We start from the raw sequence: 22687 nt of genomic DNA, 5'->3' as shown, positions 1-22687 counted from the left end.
AATGTTGACAGAGAGACAAATTGATGAACTGAGATATGAATAACAGTACTGTAAATAACAAATAAGTAACTCAGAGATGAATACAGTACTGTAAATAACAAATAAGTAACTTAGAGATGAATACAGTACTGTAAATAACAAACCTGAGTAATTCAGATAGATGAATATCAATACTGTAAACAGACTTTAGTTTTTCATGACTATTACAGGGTTTGTTCTTAATTATTATGTTTCGATTATTTGATTGGTGTCGAAAAGTAAAGACTCCTACTTTTCATATATGGTCAGTCTACTTGTAAATAATAAGTACCAGTGTTACCAGTTGCCAAAGTTCAGTCAAGGTCAAATTATAGTTTGTAATCATCTTTTGATAATAAGGCATATGTCTGAACCCATATGTGTTTGATATCCATTGCAGCTGCTTTACAAGAATATAATATTTTCAGTCAATTTGGTTAAAAGATTTTGCAATTTTTTAAAATTGTTCTGTGGCCAACTCTAGTACAGTGTCCATATATAGTTTTCAAATATTACAGTTGATCAACAGTGGTGCTATATGTCACTTTTGTCTTGATATGGAATGTCAGTGGAGTAACAATAATGTCCAGGTAGCTGCCTATATGTATGTGAATATACTGGGAGAGTGAAAGTTAACAAAACACGATATTTTCATTTTGTGACACTGCAATTGTCACTGTCACAAAGTGCAAAATGAAAATATCAGTTCTTCACACAATTTTCTTTGCATAAATCTTCACACCATTGTTCTTTCATTTAGCAAGACTTGTGGTCTAATCAAGTGTCGATCTTGTACAGAGAGGTGTTTTGGGGACTAACATGTTTTTGGCAAATTCATACACCCTAACAGTACCCCATTTGGTTAAAGGTATGAGTGGTTAGATTGGATATCAAAGTCTTAGGGCTAGGTACAGTTTTGATATCCAGATCTTTCTAGGGCATACACAAAACATGCCATATAGCTCTTCAGGTGTAACTTCACCAACAATGGTACGTGTCATTATACACATACAGAACATATCAGTAAATCCGACCTTTGACCTAAATGTTCAAAATGTGTTCCCAAGCTGCACAAAGGGTCCAAAGTGTTATGACGAGGGCAAATTTATATCTTTTGACATTTTGTTGAACTTAGCACCTCAGAGCCATGAACATGTTACCTCTAATGTTAAGCAATCTTTTTTCCATTATTTACAATATTGTTATTAATATTTTATATTTTATATCAATGTTCTTTATTGTTAATATCGAGAGATTTACACTGATTATTTTGTGATATATATATATATTTATAAATCAAACTTATGAAATTGATGATACATTCATACCAGTAATTTTTTTGGGCAATCATACCTAACCAGTGTTATACAACATGTTGTTCTATTATGTTTTCAACTTAGAAATGAAGAGAGTTATGATAACATGATTATCAAGATTGAGTATTTTTCGCCAAACTGTTCATGAATTTTGATGCATAATGAATAGAAGATGTTCCTACTGGCAAGCTGCTGAAAGTTTATTCTTTTGTAGAAGTTAGTACATGCATGTAGAATTAAACATAGCCAAGCAAATTGCATGAGCAAATTTACTCATTCCGTCGTAACAAAAACAAAAAATAAAAAATGTCAAACATAAAAGAAAAGCTTCTGACAAAATGTCTATAAAACTTCAAAGTTTTGGTTGCAGGATTTGGAAGATATAGTTTATATAGATACTTATACTTAGCAGCTATATTGTGTGTCTAAGGCACATAGCCCAAGTGTTTGCTATAAAGATGTATGCTTACAAACATAACCAAACAGTTTCAGCAATAATTCATGTACTACATACATAAGCAAACAGTTTTGGAAAGAATTCATGTACTACAAACATAGCCAACCAGTTTTTGCCATCAGGAGAACTTCCAAACAAAAGTGTGGAGATTTTTTAATGTTTGTTTTCTTTCTAAAAACAATTTGTTGTTTCTTATATTTGGCTAAGTAGTGGCAAGTATTTCAAACTGCAATCAATAAACACAGTAATATTTGAATTCATGACACTCTTTCAAATGCTCAGGTCATTAATCTTATACCTAGGATTTATTTGGGGCCAGTACTTTGTACAAATACATAATATACCTGAATTTTAAAGTGTATTTGTTGAAAAGATCGCATCTGAGTACGTTTTGCACTATTACTGTGTTTATTTGAGGTATTTCTTTTTGTGTGTTTACTATGTTAATCTCATTTCTTTTACGTTGGTACAATGATAGTTTTATTATATTGCTTTGATAGTCTTATTTACCAAGTTTAAACTTTTTGTCATATATTTAATAGTTTCAGCCCAGTGGGCCTAGCCAGTAGAAGTTATAGAAATGAATTCTCCCTGTTCATCCATCTGTCCATACCTGTGTCTGTCTATCTTTGTCCAACCTGGTCTGTCATCTCTAACATGAATCAACCAATTTCATTCAAACCTTGCACAAATGTGACACAACTTTGTTTAATTTTCTCCATTTGATTGTAACTGTTGTAGTCAAATTCTGATTATGTCTTGTCATGTATATTTTCAGAAAAATTTGTAACCCTAGCATTGTGGAATGAACTGTACTGGTGCCGTTTCACTGTATTCTTTTAACATGTACATACTGGTTATCACTAATCTCACTTTCAACATTTTATACAGATTTTAAGTCAAGGTAGTGCATACAAATTGGAAGCAGTGTTAGAGAGAAGCATTGTACATGCATAACTATGACCAAATTGTTTGATATTACCGGGGGTAATCACTGGGAGTGAAAAACTCAAAAAAGTACATAGGCTTTCATTTACATTTGGAGGGGGACTATGTTTTTCATGAAGCTGTCTGGCATTTGTGGTAATTTTCCACAGCTCTAGGAGTGTGTTAGGTATTCTTTATTAATTTGTGTTTATCAGATCTGACAATGCAAAGCTTCTTTGCATTTATAATACAGTTTGTGAAATAAAATTTGACAGAAAAATGTTATTCCTGTCTGTCTGTTTGTTTGTTCTGTTGTATGTCGTATGTAGTATAGGCAGTGAGTATAATATGAAGGATAATATGAAGCTCAGTATCCTCTGTATACATTGTAATGCCACTGAAAATACACTATATACATGGTGATTGCAATAAACTGAATGCCACCTAGTTTTGTTTGAAGACAACCTGCATGTTGCTGAACAAAATCTAAAATAGTGATAAGTAACAGCTGTTAAACATAGTGTCAATAACAATCTGGTATGGGTGGGTGCAGGGTAATCATCATTACTGCATTATCTGAGCTATTCCATATTTTAGTTTTGGGCTTAGTCAGTAATGTCAGTATTATTGATCAGGTTGCACCCACTCCTAGTAGATTGATTATTAACCAACTATATTAAGCTTGTTGATTTTTCTGGCTGAAACATAGATCACAGTCCTATCATAGATAGAAGGACTGCTTAGACTATACATGTGTATGGCTGAACCTTGCTTGATGTTCAACAAGTTTGGCCATCTTATAGCAAGTCAATATTTACAGTCCCTGAACTTTGTTTGCTGCTCAACAAGTTGGGCTGTCTAATAGCAAATTAATAATTACAGTTCATCAACCTCGTTTGCTGCTCAACAAGTTTGGCTGTCTACAGTCACAACACTGCAGATATTGCTATTGGGTTGAGGCAGCACCAGGCATTTTGTGTATTTCATAACATCACTCTGTAAGTAAAATGTAGGTACACAAACTGAAGACATTGCTGTGAATACTGCTATATGCATACTTCAACACCCATGTTTGCCAGCAAACACTGTGTATTCTGACTTTGGGTCAAGGACACTGATGTCAGTTTGGGTTAAATGATAAACCATGTGTCATCAGTATCTGACGGCAGTCAGCACAAATAAATGCAAGGTTCAGGATTTCTTACAATGTGAAGTTTGTACAGGACTACTGAGCGAGTATGTGTGAAAACTTGGGACATGTCATGGTAGTTGGGGATGGTACTAACGTAGATTAAACATCATTGACTTGGATATAAAAAAAATGTTACTGGCATGTTTGTTAGTTTCATTTGAATTGTGTAGGGAATATTCTGGCACCAGTCTTTCAAGACCATACAGCAATTCAGTAGGTTCATGTGACAGTGCCCTCTGTGGTGATTATTCCATACATCAACAATCTCTCAATCCACAGTGATCGACACAAATGCTACATTATGACTGACGGCTTTAATATTACACATGAAAATGCATTGATACACTAGATGCGTGATGGTAAAATACGAGGCAGAACTTAGTGATAAATCTGACAACTTTTAAATGATCCCAGCACTGAATTCAAAATCAAATATTATTAAAAGTACACAAACTTCATCACCATGTTGAAACGTTTATTTAGGACACACATCAAGTTACAAACCTATACCAACTTAATTAGAATCTTTGCTGGGTTTATCTTGACTATGTCCTCTTGGGAAAACAATTGCAATACATGTACTTAATTTCTTATAATGAAGTGTCAGCCAGAAAACAGGCACATATTCTGTTTTTCAAAACTACCCGTTGCTGCAGATGACTTCAGCAGTGTCTCCACAAGATGTAACTATTAATGTCACCTGTAGCCAGGATCACTGAGGGACAAATTTTCAATCATACTGGAAACTCGTCTTCCCAATACCTACATGAGTTGAGCTGTTGCTGTGTGAATTTGTGACCAAATTTTAAGTTTGAATACTGAACTGTAAGCATGTGTTGAGAGAGGACATAGACAAGATTAACTAGCTAAGGTTCTATGCTGATATCAACTGTAACTTTTTTCCTGGAGATGTGGTAAATTTTCCAAAAACCAATGGGTTCAGCAATAACTTACATATAATATTTCAAAATAAAACTGAGCCAAATACCCTTAAAACATGAAAACTACCATTGCAAAATAATTCTGATAAATTTCAGTTTGGGAAGAAAAAATGTGCAATAGAAAATATGGAAAAATACAAAATGAAAGAATCAAGCAGCAATGAATGAGGTGATGATTGAAATTGTATCTACCTAACATAATTTAGTTTTACTTTCAGAGCTTTGAGATAATTAACACTGAGTCTCACGTTTGTTGTTCATTATTATTACTTGTGTACCAGGGATTAATTGCACTGTTGTGTGCGCATACTAGTGGTATTTTCACTGCAGTGCAATACCAAAAACACTATTGCATACCTGCATACAAATAATATGCAAATGAGGGTGCAATCGTTCATTCTGTACAAAAGTAAGTGATCACACAGTAGCATTTTACAGGAAATTAGCTGTTTTGGATAAACATATACTAATACCAGAACCCCCTGTTGCATGAGTTCCAGTGCTGGTACTAATGCTTGCAATGTATTCTGCTGTAATTTCACTCGCTTTGTACTGCAAGCATTCATGCAAATAAACAAAGTACGCCACACTTACAAGTTGCACTCGCACCTCATGAGGTTCTGTCATATTATTTGTTTATTGATATTATGTATGCCTAAAATCTAATTTGATTTTAATAATCTGCGTCTTGCTCTCTAGAATTCAAAGCTACAGATGTCTGGTAATTTTACAGAGATCTGACAAACACCCATTTCATAATACTGAACTTCAGTACATTATAAAATGGGTGTTTGTCAGATCTCTGTCATATGAATGGGTGGCTAGAACACAGAGATATGTCAATCAATGGCACTCATTTACCAGGGGTTTCCAGGGGTAGGGAACATTTTTCCAGGGTTTTCCAGAGTTTTCCAGGACCGTGTGAACCCTGTGAAGGATGTTTTTACAGGTATTCTTTACCTTAGATATACACATTTCTATGAAGAGAAAATTTAATGTGCCACTGAAATGCATCTCCATGGAATAATAGCACTGCTTTAGAGTGACAACAATGGTTTGATATTTCCACACATAAGCACCCTCAGTGGCACAAAAAACAAACAAGGGCCTTTTCCTTTAAGAATGGTACATGTATTAATGTTATAATTATGGTGTTTGAGTGAATACCTTTTGGTGTGAAAACTGAAATAAAGAATTTATGTTACTTTATCATTAATTTCTAGGAATACTGTACACTAAAGTTAACCATTACTGGGACAGGCCATTAAAGAAGCAAGTCCACTTGTTATCAAAGATTACCAATATTTACACATGTGATGATGGGCTCTTACATAACACAAGTACACAGCTGTAAAACCTGTATTCGGCAGTCTGCAATTGAGGCAAACCTTATCGCCGTCTTATATCAGTTGTTATCAATTTATTAGGCTATTATAAGTAACACTACAAACAGCTTTAGAGATGCAAACAACTTTTATGACACCCGTTTTCGCCAGGCAAGCCCGCGGGTTTGTTGCACTTGGACCGCTAATGGTTTGTGAATGTCATGCTTACATGAAATAGCCTTCTTAGTGACATTACAGCGATATTGTTAAATCACCATTACCTAATTCTTAAGTAAGTAATTAATGTAAGCTTATCTTATAGAAAGTAAAATCCAGCACCACACTATGCACAGACACTAGAAGATGAGTATAATAATATTGCCTATTTGTAAAATGCGTTATGAATTTGATTTAACTGGTTGGTTTGTAGATTAAGTGCGATGACCTCTGGTTTTTCTCCTTTGTTGATTGGTATGCTTATTCTACCAACACACATGGGGGCAGTTTTCTCTTGCAGTACCTAATCAAACAAAACAAAAAGTCTTGGTTTTAAAAGCTTACATCAACCTCTCTGTATATTATATGGAAGTGCCGGAGACTTGAAATGAAGAATAAGTGTTTGGTGCATGAAGTACGACAGGGTTCACAATTTCAGTATACTAAATTCTGAACTGCTTTTTTTTTGCTTCATTACTGTCTTTTGTAATTTGCTGTATGACAGCATGTACTCCTGTGTGACTTGGCTTTCATGATAAGAACTATTAGTTGACTAACTGATGAATATCAAAGGTTTGTATTTCTGGTGTCTATAATTCAGTCATTTGACTTTAAATCATGTTTTATCAAAATTAGAAATGAAAACTGGATGGTCTCAACAAAACTCAACTCGAGGGCTTAAGAAAGTTTTGACGAGCTTTGACCGTATAAAGCATCATCATGTTATATAAAGACACCAGAGTACCATAACACACCATACAGTACACTGATCCTGTTCAACAGACACTAGAGTACCATAACACATACAGTACACTGATCCTGTCCAACAGACACCAGAGTACGATAACACACACCATACAGCACATTGATCTTGTCAAACATACACCAGTATCATTAGAACATAGGTATCAATGTAGTACACTGATCCTGTCCAACAGACACCAGAGTACCATCAGAACACCATACAGTGCACTGATCCTGTCCAACAGACACCAGAGTACCATCAGAACATGGAATACAAGTAATGTACACACATCTGGTCTAACATGTACGACAGTGCCACCTGAACATTGAGTAAATTACACTGATCTGGCCTAGCACATACTACAGTGCTATCTGCACATAGCATGCATACATTACCTTGCTAAAATCTGTTGATGTGAATTCAGAGAAATCACTTTTGGCTTGTGCTCCTGGTTTCAGCCTTGTCTGAAATTTATGCATTTCTTCTTGCAGCTACATGAAATTAAAAAAAACACAATAATATTAGCAACACTATAAAATTAACTTTCTGGGCACACTTGTCAAACAACTACCTGTCAATTGAGCCTAAGTGACTTTCATTTTACCAAACTGTTAGTTTACAGAGTAGTTGTCTGTAGATGTTTATATGGAGGAAATACTCACATCCATTTGCCTTGATAACACCCAAGACACCTACACAAGATTTGGAATATGACAACTGTTAAATGGAAATGAATAGTTTAAATAACTAAATATGGAGTAACCAAGGTTTCTGGAGGCCTCTAGGATATATCCAAAGTCAAGTTTAGATTTTGTATTTACACAAACTTCACACAAACTGTCTTTTGACAGTTATAAAGGGAGCTTTCTGATGGGTAATAAGTTGTGGATGACGGCAAGTTACATTATGACCATGTAGGGGCACACTACATACACCCAACAATCACACGAGTTACTTCAATGCTTTATTGTATATGGCATTAAACCTGATCGTTCATAACTGTAGACGTAGATGGATGTAATTTTTTTACCTGGAATACATAGTTACTGACATCATTAATTCTAGCAGCATGTTCTATGAGTTGATTCTTTGGTGTGGCTTTATCAACAGCTGGTATTTGTCCTGCTTTACGTTGTGTAATATCAACAACTTTGGGACAAACACTCAACTCTTCTACTTCCTATGGATAAAGAAAATGAAAATATGAATGAGTGAGTATTGATCAAATCTTAGCTCTATAGACTGTGTATATATATCTTAGTGTTGTGTTTAATATGTAGATTTCAACTTGGTCACAAGTTTTTACATTGTGCAGTCCGATCTGTCATACATGTTATATACCATGGTAATATTACTGAAACAAGTTTAACTGGGGGGTGGGGGTTGGGTGTGGGGGTGGGGGTGGATTATAATTAAGGCAGATATATTATATGCTTGGATAAACATTGAAATGAACAGGAGTTCAATGCTACCATCATTACGTTTTTTGTGGTGCCATCAGGTACAATACAATGTACACATAGTCAAGTGTTTGTATGTTTGTATGTGCGTGTGCACATCCATGCAAGCATGAGTATGCACATTGATATTCATATGTGTGTGCATGTGTGTATATCATTATGCCAACTTGATACATGCTAACTTGTAACTTGTGATGTAGAGTTGAATTTCTTACCTTCAGTACTTTGTTAGTACTCCTAACCAATTTGATCAGTTCTGCTGTAGTCTCTGATGTACCTTCCAAAGGTATAAATCCTGTTGGACTATCTAATCCTGTGGGTTTCTTGGGGACATTCAGAGTTGGTAAAGCAAAGATTTTCTGTATAGGAAAGGACAGTCAAGAGATGGTAATTAAAGATTTTCTGTATACATGTACATTGTTACGGAAACACAATGACTACAGTAAAACAATCAATAAACAAGAGCTGCATCATGTTTACAGTTCACGTTGTGCACTAAAGATTGTGTGAAACATACAATTTCAAACACAGACAATTTTAGTAAATACAGTACGGACATGACAAAGAAACCTGAATATTAAATTTAGCAATATCTGTAGAAACAAAAATTATTTGGATAGTTGATTGACTTAGTACCTATATCTTGAATGGAAATGACTTGGTATTAGTGTGTCTCGTTATAAATTATTCTTGACAGATTACATCACGATTACTTGCCAGTCAGGTGTAATCAACACAATTACATAGATGGAACTCCATAATATTTACCTTGGTTTTGTCTGCTTTCAATCTGGTATTTTCAGTTTTCAAATACCTTATGGCTGATTTCAAAGCCTCTATCTGTTGTACTAACATAGGAGAGTCTTTAACCATGACTTGACCAGGATGACCACCACTGGAATAAAGACCACCACCTACCATAATAGGAATTAAAGATTATGTCACTATTTCATCTTCATCTGTTGACAGTGTATTTATCATGTATTCACACAATAGGTTATGTCCAATAAAGGAACCTGCAATTGCACCATCTTGAATGGTGCATTATGGGGAATGTGAAATTCTATTAATAAACATGAATCGATCACTGTTGTAAACAATTTGTCACATTGTTTGTATCCACAGTTAATGTAGCCATGGTTACCCATATGATCCTTAGAGGAAAGCTGACCTGACATCAGATTAAGTATTACCACAACTATGACTACAAATACACGTTACATAATCACACATAGTCCCTTGCATCTGAGCATGCTCACTTTGGTTTGCATATTTGCTATTGGTTGTGTGACTGATCGATACTCATACTTCTTTCTTGTGCCTTACATGTATTGGTACAATATTTACCCATTGATAAAAAGTACAATTCAGTCACCAACCTTGTCCTGATACAGCCCCTGCTACTACGGCTGCAATACCAGTCTGACCTTGACTACGACTCAATCCCTCTAACAGTGTCTTCTTTGACAGAGTATTCAGTCTTGTTTTTAGCTCCGCTTTCTCTCGCTCCAAGGTATCAATGTCTCCTTGCATATGGTCTAAAGTCTCATCAAACTCCCTGAATGAACAAAACATGTACAAGCTTAGAGGTAATATCTACACTAGTTCCTAAGATAGTTGAGGAGCCAACTTGAGTATATCATGGTAAAAGGTACAGAAATCTATGCAAGTTAAACAGAAGATAGAAACCATTGGATAAACTTTATTTTACATACATTGTATCTGAAAAAATACTCCTGTTTTCAGTATGTTTGTTTGTTTGTTTGACTTTACTTAAACTCGATAAATTGTTGAGCCAAAGGCTCTTCTAACACAATGTCCAGTATGTTACTTGAAGAGCTCCTAGCAATTATTTTAGTTGGTGGTATTACTGGGGACAAATTGAATATTTGCATATCTCACCTTTCTTTCTTTTTCAGTGATTGTTGAAGTTCTTGGAGTCTCTTCTGGACTTTTTCAACTCTATCATCACTGTCTTTGGTGGCATTTTCTAGTTTCTTCTCCACCAATCCCAGTCTAATACCTGCTTCACTAACTTCTTCTTGCTGCAAACAATACCAAGGTATGTAACAGGCTGATATGTTTATCAATAGTGACACATATATCACTATCATCTTCTGAATCACAGGTAATCATATACCATGTTCATGAAATTCATATTAAGTCAGTTTTAATAAATGTTTTTAATCTAAACTGTAAAATCTACAGATTATGACAATACTAATTATGTGATGACACAGACACAGATTTCTGGGTATCAGGTAAATTAGCCACACTGGCATACCCAGGCTGGGATTAGGAGTTGGCCGATGTGTACAGTGATGTACAATTGTATTTATTACCTTCAGTTTCAGTGTTTTCTTGAGTTCTTTGATGTCACTGTCTTTAGCTTCCAACTTCAATCCTAGGCCTTCCATATCTAGAAGTTCAGCTTTCATTTTAGCAGCCCGTTTAGATTCTGGTGTAGGACCCTGTGTGATGATTTAGAACATGTTAGGACATATCTAGAAGTTCAGCTTTATGATTTTAGCAGTCTTATTAGACACTGGTGTAGGACCCTGAGTGATGATTTACAATACAAAACCAATATTTAAGAAAGAACTTTTCTTTTTTGTACATGTCCAGAATCTACTATCATGTGGTATCAGTTCATTATGTATTAATTCATCAAAAATAACATGTGCTTTTCTTACCTTTGGCACTTGACAATTTAAATCTTTGCACTTACTCTTCATTTAGTTTCAATATTGGTTGGTTAAACCTGGACTATAAATTTGCCTACATTTTAATATTTGTACGTTTGTGTCGTGACTTCCTAGACTCACCTACACTTTGATAATACAAATGTACATTTATCGGATATTTATTCTTACCTTTGGATCTTGAGATTCCTTGGCATCATATTCACCTTCCTGTATAGCTGTACTGATTTTATTAACAGTGATTATCAGCTTACTGAAAGAAGTTCTGTAGATGTAAATAGTCATTAAATAAATAAACATAAATAATCATTTGTTATTCTACACAGAAATACATTTTAACAGAAATAGCCATCCTTCATCATTTGTCCAAAAAGAATACAAACAAATGTACTTTACACTATGTCAGCTGCTGTCTGTAAGATAGCATGCATTATGCCACACCTATCTGGTAGTGAAAGGGCCAATGCATGAGGGCACCCTGACACTGTGTACCTTACAGACCATGTCAGCTGGTATACTAGAAGTGCAATTTTAGTAAGTACATCATGGTATTTAATACATTATGTATTGTTGTCGATTTCAGTGAATATGACCTGGAGTTATATTTCACTTTCAGTTTTATTCACTTACTTTTAATTTCAAATCGTTGATTAAATGCAGATTTAATTCTGCACTTTCAATCATTTGACATAATGACAACATCCATCATTGCAATGATTTGGGTATATCAATCTGTAAGGTACACCGTGACAGGGCGCCCTCACACATCGGTTAACCCCTCTGTAAGGTACACCTTGACAGGACACCCTCACACATTGGTCAACTCCTTTCACAGAGCAGGCCAGTGAGGGCAGTGTGACACAATGTATCTTACAAATTTGTATGGGGTTAAGCAAACAAACTTTGGTACCAAATGGTAGTGTACCAAGAAGGACAGTTAAAATATGTATATCCATGTATCAGTTGAAATATATTTGTCAACCATTCAAATTTTACAGGTCAATTCAAAACAGAAGTAATAAATTTCCTACTTTTTTTTACATCCTCGATATTTTATTATATGACAATTATAACTCTATATGTGTATATCTTTATGACATCAATCAATCATTCTATTCATATTCTATTCATATTTATATTCCATTGTGCTGTTTGTTCTCTCTGTTTACATTTGGGAAAGAATTATCACAGCAGTTATATTTACATGGCAGATTAGGATTACAATTTAGGAGTGATAAAAACAGTTGTGTGGTAGATTTAGTAGGGCTATCAGATTAGGAATAAAATAGTGAATGAAAAAATAATGGTATGGTAAATTTAGTCAGGCTAAATATGTTGCCAGATTAAGTTTAAAATGGGGTGTGAAAAAACAGTTGTATGGCAAAGTTATAGAAAAAATTGGTCTAGAACAAAAAATTGGCATGGAAATCCCAGCTGTATCTGACAAGCTTATTTCACTTGTCTATTCTGAGGCACGCAACAATAAAACATTATAGTACATTTGTGACAATACTGACAAGATGTCAGCAAACATTTGGGAAACACTTCCAAGAAATTGTCTGACTGTGTGAGTAGAAATTTTCATTACTATTAAAGTATAAACATTCATTGTTACACAAAAATTACTATCTGTAATCCATATGGACCCACTGACAAGATATTACTAATCTAAAAATAAAAGTGCGACATTTAAATGTTGGGGTTTAAACTTACCTTAGACTTTCATGAGGTCCTTTATTATCTCGACCATAGACAGCTTCTGATGCTTGATTTGCAATTTCTTCAAATTTCTTGATAGGTATGCCTTCATTATCTGAAGAATAGTTTATATCATGTGCCATCAGAATATAATGTCATTATAACATGTATATTAACCAAATGGAACCTTTAATATGTGGGAGCATAAGTGAAAAGTGTACAGCAATGTGTTAATTTATGTATAAAACTTGGGTTAGAACATTTCTGGTGTATGCTAGATTTTGTTGTGCTTTCTTTGAGATATGATGGGTTAAGTTATGGTTAAGTAGTGTATGAGTATGTGTATAGGGTATGTCTGTCACTGTGTGTGTGTGTGTGTGTGTGTATGTGTGTGTGTGTGTGTGTGTGTGTGTGTCTGTGCATGCGTGTGTGTATGTATGTATGTATGTATGTATGTATGTATGTGTGTGTGTGTGAGTGTGTGTATGTGTGTATGTATGTATGTATGTATGTATGTATGTATGTATGTATGTATGTATGTATGTATGTATGTATGTATGTATATATATATGTATGTATGTATATACACAATGTATATGTGTGTGTGTGTGTGTGTCTATCTGTCTGTCTTTCTGTCTGTGTAAAGGGAATGACATTATTATCATGCTAGCAATGTGAATTCATGTGCATCATATCGTTAATTTGCATAAAAACATAAACAAGTAACAACTTTACAATAAGAATAGCATTTACTTCATTTGTTGCATTTCTTTCATAGCATGACATAAACTTAAAGTAAAGATATTTCAATCTTGCTTTAATTCACACTTACACACTGAAAATTTTATGTAAAGCCTATAGCTTGGGAGAATTGTAATAATAATAATAGTAAAGATGAGACTGTCGTTTGTCATAATAAACTAAAATGCTACTAAACATAGTCAACTGAACTAGCATGCAGTAGCATAACAGCTGTAGCAAAGAAACAAGAATAAAAATTAATCAATAAAATTATTGGCATCCAGCTGTGCTGTAGGATGATCCAATGTGTCAATAAATTAGTAAGAGAATGATGAATTTGATGAAATAACGTAGGAAGGGATGCAATAATGCCGACAGCTGTGATGAAATAACGTAGGAAGGGATGCAATAATGCCAACAGCTGTGATGAAATAATGTAGGAAGGGATGCAATAATGCTGACAGATTTGAAGGCAAATATGATGATGATGATGATGATGATGATGATGATGATGATGATGATGATGATGATGATGATGATGATGATGATGATGATGATGATGATGATGATGATGATGATGAAGATAGTGAGAGAGTTATAGAGGGGTGGTATTGGGGTGATAATGGCAACCATTGTGGTAATAGAGAAATGACAAGGTAAGGATAAGGAGGAGAAAAAGAGGGCTTTGAGTAGAATTCAATGACTAAATGGTGAATGTGTGTGGTTTGTAGGCATGATTGCCACACTGTAACACGCATCAACCACAATTACAGTGATCTGAAGGAGAGAAAGTCAAGTTAGCAACTGAACTAGAGAGACCTGTGAAGGCAGATAGTGTAGTGTTAGTAACCCATAAGACATGCAAAACTACATGCAATCAGTGTCATAATGTTTTAGAAACTATATCCACAGTTAGTGACAAACTAAGAACACAGTCAGTGACAAACCAAGCAAGATTGTTTTAGTAACGCTGGTCACAGTCAATGGCAAACTGAGAACATAATGTTTTAATAACGCTGTTCACAGTCAGTGAATAACTGACAAACCTTGTGACTTAGGATCACCGGCCTTACTGCCACTGCTGGAGTCATCATCTACAATGGAAAAGACCAGGATAGGACACATGTATGAAGGGATAACATAAAATGAGACATCATGAAGGATTTACAAACTCAGCTAACTTTACAGCAACACAAACTAATAGATCACATATACATGCACAGGCAAAACATTATTACTATCCAGATAACATTTGCGGACTCCTCAATATCATCTGATTATCTTCAAAATTTTTTATTACAACCCCTAATATGCCTTCTGTAATGATTTACATGTGGTCAGTTGTACAGACCCCTCAACTCAGTTGATATTAATACACATCTTGACGCCAATATATTTCATGTGTTACTACCACTGCAGCTGTATTGCGTTTGGGGCAATGTGAAGCCATTAAAGGTCTCCAATGATTGGAAGGCATAAATAATTATGCTTTGTTACTATAATCTAAAGCAATAAAGGCAACAGATGTATGGCTTTCCAGTTTTAACCAATCAGCAGGAACTTTATGGAGTGCTTCGTGTCATCTGGAGTGTTTTACATAATGACACAACTATAGCAGACTCCAAAACAGAGACACTGTACAGTTATAGTAATATCTTATCCTTCATTAATTTCTGCAAAAACATACTCTGCAATGTGGGTTTCTAGTAATCCAATATTAATGAAATAAATGTAGATTTCATATGCAACAGCTGATATGGGTTTCTTGACAAAATCATATCATAATATGAATGAAGTCGGAAGCGAGTAAATTTGGGCGTGGGGATGGAGGGTAGGATAGTGGGTAACACTTTCACAACAAAGTGTAACATTATTTTGATAACAATTTTTCCCCTGCTGATATGAATTACAGTAGAATATAACATACACAAAGACATAAAAATATGCATGCCACATTAACAATGAAGACACAGTGTGATTAAAATCTGACATAGGAATACGGCTTTCCTTTGTACATTGTCTTCCTAGGAAGAGGCGATCAACTATCAAAACGTCAAAATCAAAATCAAATTACAAGATACAAGGGAATTCAGGGTAACTAAAGAAATCTAGTCATCTTCCTACATCAGATTTTCATCAGATTAAATGACTTTCCAACAACCAAATCATTGCTGACATCATTTCTGATCCTAATCTTGCATGAAACATTAAAAACAAGTTGTACATTTTTTATGTTTCTTATACCTTTCAGAAAGTACCAGGAAGTATCATGCAGACATTCACTTATCTCTTTGAAAATAAAAAATAAATATCGCAACCTGTTGCATGAATACACAATACATTGCTTACCTTGTAAAGCTGAGGCATGTTCCATGATATTTATACCCATATCCTTCATAGCTAAGACAATCTTGTCATAATGCTCCAAACATTCCTTCAACTCCTCTCTGACCTAACAGTTGATAAAAACCAGCACACTTTAGAACTAAGACAAACTGCTTCTTTTCATATTCTACCTAAATTTCTGTTAAATTCTAAATTGATTTCACAATGTACAACATTGTAAACATTTCAATACAGCACAATGTGTTGTGTTTCTGAACAACAAATAAATAATCCTACACACTCTTTTAGGTTGCATCTACATTTGTTTACCTAGGACAGGCATTGGAGAGTTTTTTTTCTGCTAAAATTGATTTATAGTACAGATAAAGTACATTATTATATACCCAGTATCGATTCTAATGCAATTCAATGGAGAGCACACGCATCGAAGCCGGGCAATAATTTTCCGTATCACAGTCCGGCACACTTTGCCAAATATGACAAGTGTCGCTCTCATCGATATTCGTTCACTCAGTGATTTGGCTTTGTTAATTTCTTCACTATTTTGACTTTTCTGCGAATAAAGTAATATTTCAGTGCCAATTTATGTGATTATTTGATTCAAATGATGTTTCCACACCACTACATGGGGTATATGATAAAACCTTTACTGGCTGGATATGGGTTTTGTGGACCTTGGCAGTACTGCTTACGGGCCTTCCTAAAGTCAGGCACTTCCAACGTACAACCTCTGTCGACAAAACCTATATCCGGGCTGTAAAGATTAGTTCTTGATGATGATAAGCTAACACTTGAATTAATGTGATATCAGTGTTTTGTACCTACCTCTTTACCAAAATACAGTGGTGGATTAGCTATATCTTGCTGTGGTAAACGTCTTCTGATCTGTAGATTTTAACAGTACATTGAATGTTACACATTTTGTCAAAAAAACTGATGATAGTATATCTAAAGTCAAAGTTTGTAAAATCATTATTTAGTATAATTGTGTATGATAGTTTGAGGCTGGAATTCTGTTTGATGGAAGAAGTCATCTGATCTGTACATAAATTATGCTTTGGCAAAATGCTGTGAATAGGACAGGTAAATAAAGATTCATTCACAAATGTAGGTAAATCTGGTAATTTCATAAAGCAGTATTTGGTTTGAGTTTTGTTTGGTGGAAGTTATAATCTTTTGATGAGAAATTTCAATGTTGTATTTTTTTGTTATTATATTTCATTTTCATTAATATAAATTTAAATCTGGGTAATTTTTTCTCTTTTCTCTTTGAATAAACCAAGTAGTAAACTTACCCTCCTTGACAGCTGTCTGATATCCACATTATTACTGTCTAAATCTTTTAGTAAAATTGAAAAGTCACTCATTTCTTGACCCGGCTGAAAAACAAATATGGACACTACATATCAGAAGATGACATAGATGGAAATGTAAAATATAGTCCCAAATCTAACAAACAGCACCTCTGGGATGTGACAATATAGGGTAGACATGTGTGCGAGGTGACCCATTAGAGCAAATCTGTGGTATGACCCTATAGGACTGCTCTGTGGGATGACTCTAGCTCTGTGGTGTAACCTTATCTATAGGGCAGCTGTGGGATGACCCTATCTCTGTGGTGAGGTGTTTCCTTGAGGTATGTCAAACATGCTGGCCCCTAAATGACAGCACCCTTATAACAACCCTTAAACTTAAAGACTACTTGAGATATCCAATAGATCCTGACAGATTCTATGTAGACTTACCTGCATAAGTATTCTAAGTCGTTTAACATTGACACCAACACATTCTGATGCTACAGTCAACTGTCTAACTACATCACTGACTATATCTGTACAATCCACCTCTTCATTAGCCAGATGAACGTTAAACAGATGTTGATAATATTGAATGGCTCTCACTAAACTGTCAAGCGACGTGTTCTCATCAAGCTGTGGAGTAGATAAATGTAAGAAATGTAAGAAACCAAAACCTAGTATGTAAGCCTTATGCCCAACACACAAGCATGAGTATGGCTTGAATTGTGAAGTCAAAATCCGAAACATGGTATCTTTAATAGACTCGTACAGACTTTAATACAGAATATACACAGATGTGTACACAGCTGGAGAAGCCACAAATGTAAACTTAATATCTCAGCAGTTTATTGCGCTACCTGTGTGTACAGGATTCTGATGAAGTTTTTCTTTTCATTTCTTTGATAAGAATAATATAGACTTGGCCTCAATGTCATCCATATGAAACCCATGGCTACTTTCACTGGGTATTTCACTAATAGGGCATTTCTTGTTTGAAAATTTTCACTTAGACCTTCAATGAAATGTTAATGCCAGCATTTGGAATCAGTCTTAGTCAAATGTATGTATTCAGAATGAGTTTTTGTCTGTACTGATGGATGACATTTTATAAGATTATTTGAAATTAGTCAAAAATGTCGTCCTATTGTCAAAACTGGCTATATATATTATCACATTCATTTCACAGAATCACCTCTATGCCAATCTGCACTTGAAACATATCTGACTGGAACAAACTCCATAGTAACACTGTCCCTTCCAAAAACCTTTAAGAGATAGCAAAACACATCCATAGCCATCACTCATACTAGTACATGTATTACTAACTTATATTGTGTATGTATACACATCTATCTCACTTGGTGTGATACTTTTATGTGTTTCAGAAACCTAAATTTGATAGTGTTACATAAACATTGAAGAGAACTAACAGCATTTAGGTAGACACCACTTCAAACTGACCTGATCTTTACGTAGTAGATCTGTTAAGTAATCCAAAGCTCTTTCATGTTGTGCCATCTCAGGATACAAGGTACCAACTTTAACATATAACTCTACACTACAGTTTGCTAATGCCCTGTAAAGTAAAATGTAGTACACAGAATTGAGCTATCAACTTTTGACATATTACTCCACACTAGTTTGCTAATGCCCTGTAAAGTAAAATGTACACTGAATTGAGTTATCAACTTTTGACATATTACTCCATGTTACAGTTTGCTAATGCCCTGTAAAGTAAAATGTACACTGAATTGAGTTATCAACTTTTGACATATTACTCCACACTACAGTTTGCTAATGCTTTTGACATATCACAGAATATGAAATTCCAAAAATTATGTTTTTATTTACCTTTTATATCTATGTAGTATAGCTTGTAATTGTACCAGTGCATATGTCAGATAAGTGTAGTAAGCTATCTGATCTGACTGGTTAGTTTTCACCACCATACCACGGTCCAACTTTTCTGGTACTTCACACTACAGTACAAAAAGAACACATTGTGACAACTTTTAGATGGGATAGGTACATGAATTTATAAAGAATGTATTAATACTATGTTGTTGTTCATATACTACTTTATGATACATGTAATGTCCGAGTTCTGTCTTAAACAAAATTCCTTCCAGAATAGTCAGTCCGGCAAACATATTCACTTTGCACACTTCATGAAAAAGTCTTGACCACTGTGTGGGAAGGGATATAATATAGTACACACACTGTTTTGAAAATTAACAAAGTTTCTTCAAATAAGCTAACTGATTTACCCTCAGATGTTTTTCAGTAATTCAAAATGTTTCCTTTGTCAGGCCGAGGGAAATACAACTGACATACATGTATATGTAAGGGGCCTTCCTATACAAAATGATGAACTTTTCACCCCCCTGTGGAGTATACATATCAGTATCTTTAAATTTACTTATTGTAGGGTGAGTGTATTAGCTATAGCACATAGGAAATATGAAGACTTTACCTTGTCTTTCAACTGATTTATGATGACATCAGCCTTGGCACTCAGTCTTGGTATTAGTAATAGTACCTGTATGCAATCATAGTCACCTGAATTGGCAAGACAGGATTGAAGTTAAAATGGACAGTTGACAAAAAACAAACATTAAACATTTGTTAAAATGAATAATTCATAAACAAATCAACTAATATTTAGTAAAATGGACAATTTACAGACTCTTGCAAAGCCTTTAAGATTTCTCACAATTAAGGATGACAAGGTTGAAAGTACACAGGTTATAACACACAAGTAATTCAAAGTTAATTTTCAGCTTTCAATCTGTTTGAGTTGACTAGCATCAGATTGACAAATTCCGATGAGGATCGTCAACCAAGATAAATCAAGGCTCAATGCTAAAAAACTTTGAACTGCTCGTGTGTTATAACCTGTGTCAATCATTTGATCTAACAAGCTGCTGAGCTGATGAATATTTTGGTCAGGGTTGTAAGTATATTCCATGCACTTGGAATTTCACAATATCTAGTTCGAGATTGTCAGATATTTCACTCTTTAGACTTTCTCAATGTCAGTGAACACTAGAAACTATAAATAAATGACAAACCTCCTCTCCTTAGGAAAGTATCTGGCATAAATGAACACAGGTACTCAATATGTTTATTGGCTTGCTGTACTTCTAGTTTCCGTAGCTCCATCTCTATAGCCTGTTTATTAAAACAAAATAACGATTGTAACCGACAACGGCTTCCAAGTTTGTCCTGTTTAAAGACAGTCATTTTGTTACTCATGGTAAAGTAGGTAAAATTTGCCTGGGCTTAGTTTCAAAGGTGTTTTACTGAGGTTCCCCATCAAAATTATGCTACATGGTATGGAAAGCTATGCAAGTTTTCCCAGGTTTATCCCCTCTGTTACTGAAGTTTCCAAACCTTGTATCAAAAGTTCGATACTGGGCAATATCTGAATTATTGTAGCTTACAACATTGTGTGTAGACAAATGTTCAATGCGTTTTCTGGCTGGCAGTAGAACAACATTGTGAAGTATGCACATACATTCCACTTGGTCATTTCAGACATTGATAATATTAAATTCTGATGGTATACTATATCATAATATTTCATATCAGGCGACATAGCAATATCTACTATACTGACCTTGGCATGTGCCTGTGCTTCAGCAAACTTGACTTTGAAATCAAACTGTGGTTGTTCAGGAGACACTAAGTCCTGCATCGATTCTGATTCCATCTGTTTACTTCTCAATTCACGATTTTTATCCTGTCAAACAAAAATGCAAAATTACAAGAATTACTAAAAGTTGTATGTATATACTTCAATCTCCATTCCTATCCTACATAGGATATATAAGACTACAGGAATTTGTAGTTATAGAAGGCAGGCAGAATATTTTAGTATAGAAACATAACTACATGATTAAACTTGTTGATTTGTTGTTATGTTTATTATAGTGTCCTATGTTGACTTACCAAATAATAAATACAGTGTGTACAGACAGAAGAGAAACTATCTCCCACTACACTGCATGTAGACAACTGGAATGTCCCTTCCACAAAATTAATCATACTAAGCTCTGAAAAACATCTTGACAGATTTCAATGACATTGTACTTGACAAAAGAAACATACCTGTAGTTGAGTAGTGAGTTCTCTAAACTTGTTAATAGTGGCTTGTAAATCAGCTATCATTTCTTGAGATGCTTCCAGTTTTCTCTGAGCTTCAACAACTCTTCCATTAGACATGTCAATTTCCTCTCTCAACTCAATTTCACTTTCCCTAGCATTTTCCTGCAGTTCTTCATTCATGTCGGCTAATTGTTCCTGGTTTGTTGGAAATTAAGGAAAAACACATGAAATATTTCACAATATATGTATATACCTTAGCACATTTCATATAATTATACTGTGAAGCGTTTTTATCAGCATCAAGTTTAAAATCCTAACAGAACAATCATCAGTACCTTCTTTGTAAGAAAACATATTACAGTGGATCTCTGTTGGACAATTGATGTGGAAAGTGAAGTCTAAAAATTTGACTATTTAGCCCACCTTTGATATTTTTTTATATTTGTGTGATGATATATGTCGTGGGACTAACACTGTCATTTCACTTCCATTACTTTTAGCTCATCTAAAATGTCCATTAGGCAAATGTGTGTGTCCAGAACCTATCAATCTAGAAATTTGTACATTTAGTTCTTTGGTGGATTTTTTTGTGGCTGAGAAATTTTGTGGTACAAACACCTTACTATTCCCAGTACTTACAAGCTCATCTAAAGTTTAAGCCAGAAAAGTTGTTTACACAAAACTTATCAGTCTAGAAAAGTATACATTTAATATTCTGCTTGACATTTTTTTGGTGTGAGATATCTTTGTTGTGCAGACACTATGGTAACCATTCTGTTGTTATTACTTACTAGCTCATCAACAGTTGTCTGAAGTTCTTGAACTTTTTCTTCCAATTCCAGATTTCTATCCGTCAATGTCTCCACCATTTCCTCAGCACCCAGAGCAGCATCAACCTGTTATAGATACAGTACAGTTGCTCATACGCATAGTTCACTATTATAAATCGACACACATGTATCATTTCATGCATTTTCTTTCTGAACACTATAAAAACATGACAACTAATCTACCTAAAAACCTTCTGTTTTCAAAAACATTCAGTCCACTGAAGAAATCAATTGAGTCTAGACATAATATTTGGACAATGTAATATTTCCTGGTGATAAAATAAACTTGATTTATATTACAAGATAATATGTGAGTTGCAAATATTACAGTCTAACAGTTCAACTTTGAGTAAATAAAGTATCATTAA

At 34.6% G+C, this 22687-nt stretch overlaps 1 protein-coding gene across 4 annotated transcripts in view; it reads right to left on the bottom strand.

The window, feature by feature from the left end:
* Nucleotides 1–4222: 4222 nt before the first annotated feature.
* Nucleotides 4223–22687, bottom strand: part of LOC144446085 (dynactin subunit 1-like) — a 40544-nt gene continuing 22079 nt past the window's right edge. For 3 of the 4 annotated variants that reach the window (XM_078135781.1, XM_078135782.1, XM_078135784.1), the window contains 22 exons: nucleotides 22281–22385; nucleotides 21493–21684; nucleotides 21002–21124; nucleotides 20454–20553; nucleotides 19856–19941; nucleotides 19234–19361; nucleotides 18844–18958; nucleotides 17830–18015; nucleotides 17380–17463; nucleotides 16910–16969; nucleotides 16088–16190; nucleotides 14785–14832; nucleotides 13013–13112; nucleotides 11471–11564; nucleotides 10940–11068; nucleotides 10500–10642; nucleotides 9977–10155; nucleotides 9366–9511; nucleotides 8813–8956; nucleotides 8168–8317; nucleotides 7533–7628; nucleotides 4223–6696 (listed from right to left, as the gene is read on the bottom strand). In XM_078135781.1, the coding sequence (XP_077991907.1) occupies nucleotides 6559–6696; nucleotides 7533–7628; nucleotides 8168–8317; nucleotides 8813–8956; nucleotides 9366–9511; nucleotides 9977–10155; nucleotides 10500–10642; nucleotides 10940–11068; nucleotides 11471–11564; nucleotides 13013–13112; nucleotides 14785–14832; nucleotides 16088–16190; nucleotides 16910–16969; nucleotides 17380–17463; nucleotides 17830–18015; nucleotides 18844–18958; nucleotides 19234–19361; nucleotides 19856–19941; nucleotides 20454–20553; nucleotides 21002–21124; nucleotides 21493–21684; nucleotides 22281–22385 (2649 nt within the window). In that variant the 3' untranslated portion in view covers nucleotides 4223–6558. The remainder of the gene's footprint in view (nucleotides 6697–7532; nucleotides 7629–8167; nucleotides 8318–8812; nucleotides 8957–9365; nucleotides 9512–9976; nucleotides 10156–10499; nucleotides 10643–10939; nucleotides 11069–11470; nucleotides 11565–13012; nucleotides 13113–14784; nucleotides 14833–16087; nucleotides 16191–16909; nucleotides 16970–17379; nucleotides 17464–17829; nucleotides 18016–18843; nucleotides 18959–19233; nucleotides 19362–19855; nucleotides 19942–20453; nucleotides 20554–21001; nucleotides 21125–21492; nucleotides 21685–22280; nucleotides 22386–22687) is intronic. The other variant, XM_078135783.1, reaches the window with a different exon arrangement.

This window comes from Glandiceps talaboti, chromosome 15 (genome assembly GCF_964340395.1).
Source record: "Glandiceps talaboti chromosome 15, keGlaTala1.1, whole genome shotgun sequence".
In the NCBI taxonomy this organism is placed as follows: domain Eukaryota; kingdom Metazoa; phylum Hemichordata; class Enteropneusta; family Spengelidae; genus Glandiceps; species Glandiceps talaboti.
The sequence above is the reverse complement of the archived record's forward strand: the minus strand, read 5'-3'. Positions and strand labels throughout refer to the sequence as shown.